Source organism: Macaca mulatta, chromosome 7 (assembly GCF_049350105.2).
Source record: "Macaca mulatta isolate MMU2019108-1 chromosome 7, T2T-MMU8v2.0, whole genome shotgun sequence".
Taxonomy (NCBI): domain Eukaryota; kingdom Metazoa; phylum Chordata; class Mammalia; order Primates; family Cercopithecidae; genus Macaca; species Macaca mulatta.
This window is the reverse complement of record NC_133412.1, coordinates 48,520,157-48,535,890: the sequence shown is the minus strand read 5'-3', so window position 1 is coordinate 48,535,890 and position 15,734 is coordinate 48,520,157. Positions and strand designations below refer to the sequence as shown.

General features: G+C 37.6%; 1 protein-coding gene across 10 annotated transcripts in view; it reads right to left on the bottom strand.

The window, feature by feature from the left end:
* Nucleotides 1–15,734, bottom strand: part of LRRC49 (leucine rich repeat containing 49) — a 169,311-nt gene that overhangs the window by 136,663 nt on the left and 16,914 nt on the right. For all 10 annotated transcript variants that reach the window (XM_077939643.1, XM_077939649.1, XM_077939650.1 and 7 more), the window contains 2 exons: nucleotides 13,315–13,381; nucleotides 5,848–5,991 (listed from right to left, as the gene is read on the bottom strand). In XM_077939643.1, coding sequence (XP_077795769.1) covers nucleotides 5,848–5,991; nucleotides 13,315–13,381 — 211 coding nt within the window. The remainder of the gene's footprint in view (nucleotides 1–5,847; nucleotides 5,992–13,314; nucleotides 13,382–15,734) is intronic.

Below are 15,734 nucleotides of genomic sequence, written 5' to 3'. Positions count from 1 at the left end.
TTTTCTAAATGATATATTTTGGGAAGAAGGATAGACAGAGATGCAGAAAGGAGTGATGAACCCAAACAAGCATGTGAGTGAATCCAAATAAGCACTGACTGGAAACAATAGCAATTAAAATGTCTAATTTGGGGGGCAAAAGAATAAAAAGAAAATACTAGGCAACAAAAACATGTAAAATGGAAAGGTTACTGTATTAAATGATTCTAAGGTCCTTATCTGATAAGAGGGTAGAGATGTGTATTAACTCTGTGATTTAAGTGAAGTGTATATTTTAAAATGCTAAGAGTAACCATTAAAGTGAGTAAGAAAGAACAGAGAAAACACCATCAACCCAAAATAAGACAGAAGAAAATAAAAACATAGGGAAAACATAACAAGTAAGAAGCATGAAATAACATCAAAGTAAAAAATCTAAATATATCAGTAATCATAATTAGTATAATAGACTAAAGTCTCTGGTTATGACAGATTCTCAGATTATATGTTTAAAAAGGAGGCTATGCATTCTTTATAAGAAAAAGGTTGGAAGTTAAAGAATACATACTTGATATACACTGAAAAAAAGACTCAGCATCTTTTCTCTGATATTCCTGCCATACGCTTCACAAATGTCAATGTCATGAAATACATAAAAAGACTCTTCCAGATTAAAGAAGACTAAGGAGATATAACAACTGAATGCAATGCATGTCTTGTATTATCTTTTGCTATAAAGGACATTATTGGGACAAATGGCAAAATCCAAATGAGATCTATAGATTAGATAAATGGCATCATATCAATGTTAATTTCCTGAGTTTGATAGTGGTACTATTGTTAGAAGACAATTTCTTGTTTTTAGGAAATACATAACAGAAGTATGTGGCAATAAAGAGGCATTATGCCAACAACTTACTCTTAAATGGTTGAAAAAAAGTATATATTAACTGATATACAGATAAGGAAGAAGGGAGAAAGTAAGCAAGAGGGAAGATAAAGCAGATGTAGCAAAATGTTATCATTTAGAGAATCTGGATGCATTTTGTACTGGGAATTCTTTATACTATTATTACAACATTTTCTGAAATTATATCAAATTAAAAATTTTTCTTAAAAGGTTAGGAAATTAAAAAGATATACCAAGGAAAAATAACCAGAAAAGCCTGGTATTAACATTAAATAAACATTAAGGTAATAAGTATTATTAGTGTCCTGTTATATCCCAACTACCTAGAACAATGCCTGGCATATAGCCCATACTCGTAAAATACTTGCTTAATTAAGGAGTTAGCAATAAAGAGAGTTAATACATAACAATAAAAGCAACAATTACCAAGAAGATATATTAATTTTAAACTTGTATGCTTCTAGAAACATAACTTCAAAATACTGACAAATAGTTGACAAATACATTGACAGTAAGCATCAACTATAGATACTAACCACATACCAGGCAATAAATAAGTAAATAAAAACCTCAGCAAACTTTAAAGTACCAATTACACATAATCTACATCTACTAGTCACAATGCAATTAAATTAGAAAAGAATGACCATAGAATAAAAAATCCATACATTTCAAAATGTTAAGGTGTACTTCCAAATAACACATGGATCAAAAAAGAAATCACAATGAAACATAGAACTTAGAAAATGCTTAGAACTAAACAATAAGAAAAATACTAAATTTCAAGACTTATGGGAAGAAGCTGAAGTGATTTTTAGAGGGAAATTTATAGGCTTAAATGCTTTTATGAGAAAATTTAAAAGACTGAAAACTAATATACAAAATATCCAACACAAAACTTGAGAAAGAACAAGATAAAACAAAGGACATATACAATTGTTGGTAATATTAGTTCCTATTATTTTGGGGATATCTGAAATGTTTCAGGATTTTTTTTAGTTTTATTAATTTTTTGCTTTAAAATTTTTTATTATTAATTTTAATAATAAAAAAATTTTGTGGGTACATAGTTGGTATAGGTATTTATAGGGTACATGAGATGTTTTGATAGAGGCATGCAACGTGTAATAAGCACACCATGGACAATGGGGTATCCATCCCCTCAAGCATTTATCTTTTGAATTACAAACAATCCACTTACATTATTTTAAAATATACAATTAATTTATTATTGACTATAGTCACCCTATTGTGCTATCAAATGGTAGGTTTTATTCATTCTTTCTATTTTTTTGTACCCATTAACCATCTCCACCTCCCCTCAACACCCCACTACCCTTCTCAGCCTCTGATAACCATTCTCCTACCTTTATATCTATGAGTTCAATTGATTTGATTTTTAGATCCCACAAATAAGTGATGACATGTGATGTGTGTCTTTCCATTCCTGGCTTATCTCGCTTAACGTGATCTCCAGTTCATTCATGTTGTGGCAAATGACTGGATCCCATCCTTTTTTATGGCTGATTACTACTCCACTGTGTATATGTACCACATTTTCTTTATCCATTCATCTGTTGATGGACACTTAGGTTGTTCCCAAATCTTAGCTATTGCAAACAGTGCTGCAACAAACACAGGAGTGCAGATTATCTCTTCCATATACTGACTTCCTTTCTTTTGGGAATATACGCAACAGTAGGACTGCTGGATCGTATGGTAGCACAATTTTTAGTTTTCTTAGGAACCTCTAAACTGTTTTCCACAGTGGTTGTACTAATTTACATTCCCACCAACAATATACAAGGGTTCCCTTTTCTCCACATTCCTGCCAGCATTTGTTATTGCCTGTCTTTTGAATATAAGACACTTCATAATTTTTAAAGACAAAGATGCCATACAAACTAAAAATATTTGGTTTGAAATTTATAAAATTTCAAAAACAAAGATTGGTAAATAAACAAACAAGCAATAATTTTTCTACATCAAAAACATCACAGAACGTTTCTCTTCAAGAAGGCAAGTAGGTTGCATTTGTTTCACCTTCTTTCCAGGATTCAATGGGTGAAGCAATAAAAATACGCACAAATGAGTACATTCATGAAAATCCTAACAAAAGAGTTATCATTAACTGACCAACACTTCTGATGAATTTCAGGCAGTTGAAAAGCTGATGGAACCTTACTGGAGATAACCCTGGGCAGGAAGAACTGCAGCTCAGAACTGCAAGAGAGATGTTGTACTCAAAGGCAGCAATTCTTTCTGACTGAATGCCATCTTACTCCATGCTGGGTCAGTGCATACAATGAACAAGCATGGACGATGGTGAACTGTGCTGAATCAAGTAGGTGTATAATTAAAGATCTGTCTACTCAACAGCTATTTTTAGAATACCAACAAACCCACCCACTCCCACTCCTGTCATGAATATAAACATGTGCAGAGCAGCTGGCTGAAGAAATCCTCAGCTAGAGCCTAAGCCAAACAAAATAGAGTATTTGTCAAAAAAGGATGGAAAGTGTGGGTGTTTTATCTATAGAGATGATTAACCACCTCTACATAAGAATCAGAGGGAAAAAAGAAATGGCAGTTTCACCTGGCACAAATGAAAACAAAGACTTTCTACCTCCGAAAGTAAAGTCTTATTTTGGCAGTCACTGAGTGAGTCTGCCTTTTCCCTTTCACTTACACTAAAAGGAAATTCACAAATGTGTGGGATTCAAGAACTTACACAAATCTAGCGATCATTCTAGAGTGAGATCTTATGGTTAAAAAGATCTACTCAACTGCACAGGATACCCAGATACTCCTTAACATGGTCCTTCATTTAAAGATTACCAGCTACTGAGGAAAATCAAAACCATGAAAGAAAAAAAAGCAAAAAGAGTAAGTGTGGTGACTGATCCTGGAAAAAAAAATGATGGAAAAAAAAGTATCCTCAGATTTTAAAGTCCCTTGAATATTTTAAGAAAGAGGTGCTTTGAAAAAGAAATAAGAGTTGGATGAAGTTTATTTATCCATATATTTCACAATATATGGATATAGTAAATTTGATATATAGCAAATGACTGTAATTAATATGCATGATACTTACTGTCTTTTTAACTTTTAGAAATTAATACAATTTCCTCTTCCATAAGTTGTTTACTGCTGCCTAAACTATAACAGTAGTGATTAAACCTAATACTCAATGGAAAATTCAGTAAGCAATTTCCTGAATATGCATTATGCACTTTCCAAACGAAAGCCAAAATATAGGCAGGAATATGCTAGGGCCAGTAGATTCCTGTTCCCTACTCTAACAAAGCGTTTTGGAATCTTACCAGACCCAAAGTCCTAAGGACAAATTAAGTCCTGACTGAGCAGTTCTTGGAGATTTAGCAACGTAACAGGTTATCCCAATCTGAATGTCTTTTAAATAAACAGTCCAGTTCCAGTATTATATCTAATCTGGGAAGAGCTCGACAGAAAGTAGAAGTTCTGGAATAAATCTGTATCTTGGATAGCATACTAAAATTGTCCTAACCTTCTAGAAGAGATGAGCATTACCTGACTCATATTTTCTGGGAAACCTTCAAAAAAAACCAATCTGTACTATGAGACCTATAAATAAGGTATCATCTGTCCCCCAGCCTTTTCAAGTGTACCATTTACAGTACACTTAATTCTTTTTTTTTTTTTTTTTTTTTTTTTTTTTGAGACGGAGTCTCGCTCTGTCGCCCAGGCTGGAGTGCAGTGGCCAGATCTTGGCTCACTGCAAGCTCCGCCTCCTGGGTTCCCGCCATTCTCCTGCCTCAGCCTCCCGAGTAGCTGGGACTACAGGCGCCCGCCACCTCGCCCGGCTAGTTTTTTGTATTTTTTAGTAGAGATGGGGTTTCACCGTGTTAGCCAGGATGGTCTCGATCTCCTGACCTCGTGATCCACCCGTCTCGGCCTCCCAAAGTGAGTACACTTAATTCTTTACAAGGGGACTCAATGTTGAAAGAGTTAAGAGTTATATTGTGTCTTTCAAAGTGCATAAATGATACCAGAGAGAACCTAATGCAGTTTTTCTATAGCATTTAAACAAACGAAACTTCTTAAAAGAGCAAATAATGTTCCTCATTACCTGTATCATATCACAAAGCAGAACAGTTATATTTCTAATGCTCTTCACATATGTACAAATACAAAATATCTCAGCATCAAGCTTCTATTTAGTTGCTGACCTTCAGCAAAATCATAAATTTGACCAAGTTCATCTCAGAGTTCCAGAATTCCCTTTCCATAGTTTTGCCCCCACAATCGAACTCTTTTTCCTCCTGCTCACATGCCAGTTCTCTACCATATTCATGTCTTTTTTCAGAGTCAATAAACCAAAAACACCCTAGAGTCAAACTGGTCCAATGTCTTCATTTTAGAAAAAGCTAAACTGAGGCCATGAGAGTTGTGATTTACCCAAGGTCACACAGCTAATGGGGGAAGAAGCTAAGACCAGAATTAGGCCTCTGATGCCCTATGCAATGCTTTTCCCACCATACCAAGCTGCCTCTTTAAAAACTGCAAAGCATACAATACTTATGTGTATCTTCACAACTCTCAACCTCACGTCTCTGTGCCTTTTCCCTCTTGGTACAATAATTTCTCAACTTTCAGTCACTAGTAACCCTCTTTCTTATTAATTCTATACCCAAGACAAAACAGGAAAGGATTTACTACTCATTTACACCAAATGATTCATTTTCTGATAATACTTCTATTGTGTTTCTAACATTATATTTATTCTTTAAAATGGAAAATACCTCAATACCTCCCAAATCAACATATTACAGAGCTTAATAATTACATCCACAATTTAAATTCAGAAAAAAACTAAATAACCGCAGATTCTTACTTTGCAGAAAGTCGTATTACAGCATTTGTTTCAATTCTTTGAAAAAAAGCCACAAAGTACATATCAATTCCATTTTAATACTCACCACAAAAGTGATTTGATTGTGTCGCAAGTTCAGTTCAGTTAATGAATCCAGCCCATTAAGATTATCAACGTGACTTAAAAAGTTCCTAGCAAGATTTAAAACTCTCAACTCACACAAATGATTAATATTTTCAATTTTGGTAATCTGTTAAAAAAAATAGGAGAAGGATGATTAGCAGGCAAAAGCCTAAAATACACATCTTCTAAAAACCCTAAAAATAAAATATTCAAAGTCACTGGATTCAGTGGTAAGTTTATATGTAGACATTTAAACATCTATTTTCAATTTCCTATGTTGTAGATAACATGAAGTCACGTAACTTGTGAACATTAGCTAAAAGATCATATTTTACAATTTGACCATAGTAAACACTTGAAGTAAATGTCATCAAATAATCAATTAGTCCATTGGGCAACTTTAAGTGCCCAATCTGTCCCAGGTTCTGTGCAGGCTACATACTACCTGCCAAATAGAAACATACTGTAATCCCAAGGCATAAGCTCATCATGTTTTAATAAAGCAAGTCTGGCCTCTGACAGAAAAGGCAAGGGAAAGGAATGACATCAAGTTACCCTTGTTAATTCTATTTAAACTGCAAGATCTTGAGAGCAGTCAAGTCTGAATGGAAAGGGTCAAGGAACTAGGATTCCCAGTAGAAGATGAGGGTAATTATTTTTAATTAACTGAAAGCTGCTACATTAATAAAGATGGAAAATATTTAGTGAGGGTACAAAATGGTGAACACTGTTTAAAACAAGAGGACTTGAATCATGGAATATGCATGTGCATATAATGTTACGGGATCTTTGGGGTGTCATTTTTCTGACCAGAAACCTCTGTGGCCAATGGCGCCTTTGCCCGAGTTTTGTTCTGGCCCACTGAGCTCATTTCACCTAACCACCCTGGCAGGCTGCGCTCAGCTCATGCTACTGGCCTGGGTCCCATGTCTGCTAAGGGCAAGTTAGGTGTGGAACTGCGAACGGAGTGAGTGAGCGTGGGGTCTGGCCACTGTGCACAGTCAGACATGCTGGCTGCTACGGCGGGGTAGGCAGCTCCAGGTGCTGACACAGGCACCAGCTCTCTGCGAGGCTGCGGCTGGACCAGGAACACTGCAAACAGCTTCCACAGCTGGCACTGAGGAACACGGTGATACCCAGAAGCTTGGATATGCGAGGAACCTCAGGGTCCCAAAGAGGGAGTCACAGCCCTGGTTTGGGGAGCTCCCAAGTCCAGGTGACCCAAAGGGCCACAGTTTCCTTCTCTTTGCCTGCAACATGGCGAGCGAGGGGCATGTCTCAGCCCTGTTGTGTTATAGCTCTTTTAGCCTCACCATTCTGTGGGTCCCAAATTCTGTGGGTCCCAGGTTCTTGTCCTGCGACCAGGAATAATGAGGTATACAACAAGTGGAGGGTTAGCAAGACAAACAGGAGCTTTCTTAAGTGATAGAAGAGCTCAGAGGAAACCCACAGGGAGCAGCTCCTTTCCACAGCCAGGGTGTTCTGATGAGTGTTCAGCTCCTAGCAGAGAGGGTGGCTCCTCTCTACCAAGGAAGTCATCTTGACAAATGTTCAGCTATCAGCAGAAAGGGCAGCCCCTCTTTGCAACTGGTTATCCCACCATCCCTGCAGCTGTCAGCAGAGAGGAGGCCCTAGAGTACTTTGCTCCTTTCTACAGCTGGTTATGCCAATGTCTACTCAGCACCAGCTGAGTCTGGGGCTTTTATGGGCTTCAGGGTAGAGGAAGTGTGTGCTGATTGGTCCATGGGCAGTCATGGGCAGGCCCAGAAAAGGTACCACAAGTTCCCACTCCAGTCAGTGGGACTGGCGGCCTGGTCTGAAGGTGGGGAGTCACCAGGGACCTGCCCGCTTCTGCTCAGGAAACTGTCTGCCTCCTGCTGCTGTTCATGGTGCCCAGGCTATAGGTATGAAGGGGCACCGGCAGGCCAGCACCTAGCTGTCCTCAGGCCCCCTCGGATTCCTTTCTATGCTTGTTGGTGCCAAAAATTCAAAGGGAGCTAAGGTGACAAAGGGCTGGTGTGTAAACACTGCCCCAAGCATCTGCATACTTGGCCAGGCTGCCACAGCATCCAGGATTAACCACAACTTTGCTCTGAGATTGGAGCAGGCACTGACAGGGAGAATCCAGACAGCAGAAGCAGACACTTCAGAACCTGTTGGGAGAGCAGCGGTGGAGCCTCCTGGGTCCCCAAGAGTGCAGAGATGCCTGGGTCCACGGCTGCAGTTTGGGAGGCTGCAGCTGTACCCAGGAGGGCAAGGCTCCTGCCTGCTTCCTGGCCCCAACAGCACACAGATGCCCAGGTCTGCAGCCGTGGCTTGGGTGGCTGTAGCAGCACCCGGGGAGCTCCTGACCCAACTCGGAAGGGGTGGGGCTCCCACTTGTCCCCAGCTCCCACTGGCTCCATGGAGCCTGCAGCCCCGGCCACGCCTCCCTGCTGCAGCTGGCCTGATGGCAGCAGCCACTCCAGATGGCCTGCTGCTGCCATTAATAATCAGCACTGAGGCCAGGCAGGGTGGCTGACACCTGTAATCCCAGCACTTTGGGAGGCTGAGGTGGGTGGATCACTTGAGGTCAGGAGTTTGAGACCAGCCCGACTAACATGGTGAAACCCCATCTCTACTAAAAATACAAAAATTAGCCGGGCACGGTGGCGTGTGCCTGTAATCCCAGCTACTCAGGAGGTTGAGGTAAGAGAATCACTTGAACCCAGGAGGCAGAGGTTGCAGTGAGCCAAGATCACGCCACTGCACTCCAGCCTGGGCGACAGAGCGAAACTCCATCTCAAAAATAATAATAATAAAAAATAATAATCAGCTCTGAACTGCAGCAGAGAAGTTTGAACTGCACACTAAGGAGAGGGTAAGTAAAAACTAACACTGTGAAGTGATGAGAGCTCAAAGTGATGTTAAGCTCCACTATTATAAAAGAGCAAGTATAGCACAATGGGATGAGTTACTGCGTGACACAAGATAGAAGTCCTCATGGAGGACTTCATCAACCTGATGAACATTAAAATGAATTTCACCGTCACTGGAGATTAATTTGCTCATTTTTATTACCATCACAGTATATTTGAAATATTTTCACTAACACTTCAAAGCAGATGTTAGCTAAAATAACTTTTCTCAGATGTCTAATCTATATTTCACATTGTTATTTGGACACTCTTATATTCAAGAAACACCATCTAGGTTCCATCCAGTTTCCAGAAAAGAAACGTTTATTATAAATTCAATAATATATAAAAGTAACCTGTGACCACATTTAAAATGTGTTCTAAGATTTTTGATTTAACTAATGTAAAATAAGATAAAATTATATAAAATTTGAAAAAGAAGAAACAAGATTATCAGTATTTACAGATTATAAAACTGTATAATAAGACATGGAGTAACACATTTTAAAACTAAACAGGTGATAGAATTCAAAATGCAAGAAGCCAGTAAAAAGCAAAATAGATACCATAGAAAAAGAAATCAGTAATGTCAGTACAAGCTTAGAAATCTTCCCAAAATGCTAAGGAAAAACAGAGAGGAAGAATAAAAGATAAGATGGAGAGATGGAAGACAAACAATATAGATATAACAAACATAAATGGAAAAGAAGGAGTGTTTAAATATAGAAAGCTTTCCTGAGCTCAAGAAATATATAAATATATAGAGTTATGGGGGACAATTGTTGTATGATCTGCATGGTGTGTTTTCTCCCTTCTGCTAATAGTTCTGGACATTTCTTTTAGAAAACTACCCTTCCACATGGTCCTGGTGGGGTTTACAATTAGAATGCCTGCATTTAGTTACCTTCTAGTTAGAAAAGTCTGAAAAGAAACATGGTTAATTCCTGTATATAGACCCATATTTTAAAAATCACTAAGAATATTATTTGGCTTCTTGGTTTAAAACCCAACAGGCCAGAATCATGTACAACATCTGCTATGGAATAAGGTCAATTACTTGTTACAACCATGGACAAAGTCACAAGCATAAAGCAGATAATAGAAGCTTCAGGCAAAGGGTTGTATAAAGTGACAGCATAGGTCTTGATTGATTGATATACTTCACAGCAAGAAAAAGATGATGGGAATGTTGGAAAGCCCATTTATGGGTCATACGGATCAGATAGAGTCCCAATATAGACTGCAGGGCTGCTTAACACATCTAGGAAAGCTGTATACTCCAGTATTAACCTTTGTGTATGAGAGTAACCTAGATTGCTCTGCCTGGATAAAGATAACCTTCCCCCCTAGCAATATAGAAAGGGCAAGTGTTTGCTTTCAGGTAAGCAGCCACAGAAATAGCAGGCTCTCCCTGGAGGAAAAGATACCACTGAAAGAACAGATTCTTCTTGAAGTACATCTGTGTCTATGTTAAAGCAAAAATTCACTGAGAGAAAAAATTACAGTTAACCAACACAAGATCTAGGTTAGAAACTCCTAGTCAACCTCCTAGATCCCTCTGTATTCACTACTCACATACAATTAATTGCTAAGTCTTAATGTTTCTACTTTTTAAATATTTATCCAGTCTGCCCCCTTATCATATCCTTATTGCTACTACTTTAGTTCATACCACCATCAGTCTCACCAAGATTATTATAATTAGTTTCTCTCAACTATTCTGTCTCCATTTCCCCTCCTTCCGTCTCTACTTCCCACTCCATTTCCTGAACACCACCATCATTACTCAGAATGATTTCACATCCATAAACCAACTATGTTTTATTTCACAGTGTGCACCAAGCATATTTTTATTTCCAATAGAAGTAAATTCAGAAGACAATAAACATTCACTTAATGTCTTTTAGCTTTTTTACTATAAGATGCTGAATTTTTAGAATTGGACATTAGTTATTTCATCTAGAATAGTTCCTTCCTGGCTTTTTAGAAACCTAAGGTCACTAAGACTGTATCTCTGCTTTGAAATACTGTGAATTTTTGCTTATTGGATTCATATATTATGAAACAAGACTCAGATTTCATTTAAAACTTCCTTCTTCCAGTTATAGAACATTTGTACTGCACAAATTACTTCTCAAGGTTCTTCCAGTTATAGAACTTGAGAAGTAATTTGTGCAGTACAAATGTTTAACACACACAATATCACAAACATACACTGAAATTATAAAATACATAACACAGGTCAGCTAACAAGGAACAGACATTTTGCATCAACACAATGATTGGTAACTAATGCCTATACATAAGGTACAGATGAAATGATATGGTATTCTTTGTCAAGTGCTCTTGAAGATCTTGGGTAGTACTCACAAATTCTTAAAGATATATTAGAATTTGAAAATCATATGTTTATTATTGCTCATATATACACTTTAAAATAAACAAGAAAAATACTGCTATCATAAAATGTTTCATTTATGAACAGTTTTTAAAATAGAGGATAAAACACCAATTCATTTGCCTGGCATACAAAGCCCTCCACAATCTAGCCATTGCCTACCTTTCTAGTCTCTTTTCTCAACATCCTTCCACACATGCTCTGTTCTCTGGTGGTAAATACTTATTGTGTTGTTTTCCATCTCAGTGCCTTTGCATATGATATTCTTTTACTGTCAATACTCTTTAATTCCCCTTCCCCTTCCACCACCATCTAACCGAATAACTTCTCCTCTATTGGACAGACAGTAACTAACCTGCAGAGCCAGACAATTCCCAGGCCACCATCATTCCTCCCACTCCCTACACGCACACACAGACAAACACATGAGGCTGGAACTAGATTCAAACCTAATAGATGTGGCCTATTAAATCTATCAAGGTTTTTATTAATTACGTTAGCTTTTCACCAAAACTACCGAAACTAACAGCTGTTAGAAAGCCTAGACGGATCACACTGAGGTTTGCACCTGACCAACTGTAAGCAGCTGTGAAAGACCTTGTTCATCAATGGGCAGGGATTCCCAGATCATCCCAGGATGTAGGCTTATCACTGCAGAAGACACTTTACATTCCGCATGAGTATGTAGCTCATGTAACTATTTATAAATATTACATTTCTTTTTTTCTTTTTTTTTTTTTTTCAAGATGGAGTCTCGCTCTGTCGCCCAGGTTGGAGTGCATTGGCGCGATCTCGGCTCACTGCAAGCTCCGCCTCCCGGGTTCACGCCATTCTCCTGCCTCAGCCTCCCGAGCAGATGGGACTACAGGCGCCCGCCACCACGCCCGGCTAATTTTTTGGCTAATTTTTTGTATTTTTTAGTAGAGACAGGGTTTCACCGTGTTAGCCAGGATGGTCTCGATCTCCTGACTTCGTGATCCTCCCACCTCGGCCATAAATAATACATTTCAAAGACAAAAATTTAAATGGATGAGCAAAGGACTGAAAAACAGCCAATATGATCTGACAGAGAAGAATAAAGAGAGGGAACATAAAAAATAGATACAGAAATTCAGACAGATACAGGAGTAGACAAACTGAACAAATTGGGAGCCTAGATTTATATAGTAATCAGGAAAATATAAATCAAAACCACAACGTGATACCACTTTATACCAATTCAATCAGAAAAAAATTAAGAAGTCTGACAAGTCCAAATGTTGAAAAGAATAGGAAGCAACAGGATTATGTATTAGTGGTATGAGTACCAACTGGTACAATCCCTCTAGAAAGCAATTTGGCATTATCTTCTAAAATTAAACATTTAAATAGCCTATGACTCATCAGTTTCACTCCTATATACTCTAGAGTACATATGGAACATGTAGAAGAGGAGACATGTACAAGAAAGTTCGTAGAAGTACTGTTCATAATGGCAAAAAAACAAGATAAAACAAACGACAACAACAAAAACAGGAAACAACCCAAATGTCTGTCAATAAGACACTGAAGCCAAAAGGTTTTGTATAGTCTTACCATGGAACATACAACTATAAATAAAACTATAGCTACTTGAAATAGTTAAATCTCAGTAATATAATGCTGTATTCAAAAAGCAAACACTAGATGAAAACATACAGTATACCTTTTTTAAGTTAAGAGACAATACTAGTAAAGAATATATTATTTAGACACACCTATATGTGACAAAACCAACTGAAAAACCCACAAAGGAATGAAAAACATGAAATCTAGAATAGTGGTTACCTGTGATGCAGAAGTAAGGAGATGGAATAAAAAAAGAAATACCTAAGTAGACGAAAGTCAGTAATATTCTAGGTCTTGGATTGAGGTTGCAAAATGTGTACTTTAAAAATAAGTTAATAAAAAACAAAATTGTCATAACTATAAGAATTCCAAATGTTTTATAAGCTGTATCTGTCATTTACTGCTGAGGAGTTACCAAATCTTCTATAAATAACCTTGATGCCTTAGAAATTTCAGTGAATCAATAAAGAAACTCTTGAAAAATTCAATGCAAGTATGATTCTTAAAACTTTTATACCATTTTCCTGAACTTTTTTCAAAAAAGAGAAATGAAAGGGCTTTACAATACCTGATTTCCATGAAGATCCAAGACATCTAAGCTTTTTAGATTCTCCAGATTTGAGATTTTCTTGATTCTGAAAACCAGAATAAGTAGAATAGAAATATGGATGTATCACATCTATCTGTAAATCAAATTATGCTAAGGCGTAAAGGTGTAACTCATTTTAATTTACTCTATCTACATATATAGTTATATATGTTTAACAATAATATATTTCCCTCTGATTTATTATAATTTTTAAAAATGCAATACCACTCAAGAGAAAGAGAGTTTAAATGTCATCATTAGAAAAGAACAATCCTATGTCTAAGAACCTTAAGTCAATGCACTTATTCAAGGCAGTTCTTCACATTAGAATATAATCTAAACTCCTTACTTCTGCCTACAAGGCACTAACCTGGCTGCTGACTCTTCCGCCAGCCTTATCTCCTACCACAGGCTCACTCACTCACTCTGCTCCAGCGACAGAGGCATTCTTGCTGTACCTCTAACCTGACAAGTACATTTCTACCTTAGGGTATTTATTCTTGCTGTTCCTACTCCCCTAATGTTCTTCCCTCAAAACTTCACTTTATTCAGGTCTCAGATCAAACAACTCTTCAAAGATGCTTCCAGATGACCCTATTTAAAATAGTTTTCACTTCCTGTCCCCATTACACTGTTTCCTTTCTCTGCTTTGACTTCACAGAATTGATCATAGCCTAAAAATATATTATTTTGTGTTTACATTTTAAAAAAATATCTTGCCAAATCAAAATGTGAGCTTTAAGAGGACATTCTGACATGTTCTCTACTCTATCCCCAGCACTTATAACAGTGCCTAGTGCCAAGTAGGTACCCAAAAAATATTTGTTTAGTGAATGAATGAACATACTAACTAAATGAATAAGTTGTATGCACAAGGGTATTCATAACAGGATTCTTTATGACAGAGACAAATTGCATACCACCTAAATGCTTTCTACTGGGACCTGCTCAGTTTGTAAAATGCTTATATTTATTTGAAATTTTTGATATGCCAGATGAGAACAATGGTAAAAAAAAAAGAACAAAAAATGAAGTTCATACAACCCATCTTTATCACCATATATTTATCACCATCGATTTTTGTTGTCCTTGTTTACTGCCTCAAAGAACCATTTCCACCTCTCTAAGTGTTTTCAGAACTTGGATCATCCACTGAATAATATATATGTTATCTATACATAGTGTGTATATATGTGAGATATATATAGTGTGTATGTATACACATACATACCGATCATTACCATGTAAACATCATGCAGACTTAAACTTAATTAATTTCTGTCTGCACTTGATCTCAGTTATTTTATATCATTGCCAAATCAAGAATTATATTACAAGCCAATTCAATCCAATTCAATTTATAAAAATATTTCTCATATGCTCACCATGTATCATCGTTGCGTAGCTGTAGATCTTCCTCACTCCCTTATCACACACACACACCACACTGCCTTATGACCACCACCTCCTCATCAGTCTCCTCTCACATCATCACCCTGACAGAATCTGTACCCTACCCCCTGAACACTCCTACCTCACTTCGTCCAAACCATCAGCATTCTTCCAGACTCACTGGACTCTTTCACTAGCCTTCACCTAGTGCCAGGCAATTAATACTATCCTGTCTAGAATTTAAATCTCTCAAATAGCTAAATTAGTAGCCCAACCAGATAGGAAAACAGGTACAACTTTCTTTTTTTTTCTTTTTCTTTTTTTTTCTTTTTTTGAGATGGAGTCTCGCTCTGTCACCAGGCTGGAGTGCAGTGGCACAATCTCAGCTCACTGCAACCTCCACCTCCCAGGTTAAAGGGATTCTCCTGCCTCAGCCTCCCGAATAGCTACGACCACACGTGCGCGCCACTATGCCCAGCTAATTGTTGTATTTTTAGTAGAGACAGGGTTTCACCATGTTGGCCAGGGTGGTCTTGATCTCTTGACCTGGTGGTCCACCCACCTCGTCCTCCCAAAGTGCTGGGATTCCAGGCATAAGCCACCACGCCCGGCCCAGGTACAACTTTCAACACAACTTTTCCTCTCCCTGCTTTGCTCCTGAAATACCTAAAACAGTTGCAGAAAATTATAGTACCCTAATCATATGGCTTAGGACAGAGCCAGGCGTTCTAATAGTAACCTGACCTCATAGCTATTAGAGAAGCCTTTTATTCCATTCCTTTATACTTCGAAGTTCACATTCCCTAAAACAGTGGTTCTCAAATTTCTGGATTTATCAGAATCACCTGGAGTGCCGGTAAAAACACTGTTTATTAGTTTCTCTTACTCTCCTTTGAACCAGCTTTGTCATCCTGCTGGTTCCCACATTATTGAATTAATTAAAATGCTGGCCTGTGATTACTATTTGTCTGAGAATTATATTTTTAACACTTTGAAAATTATACATC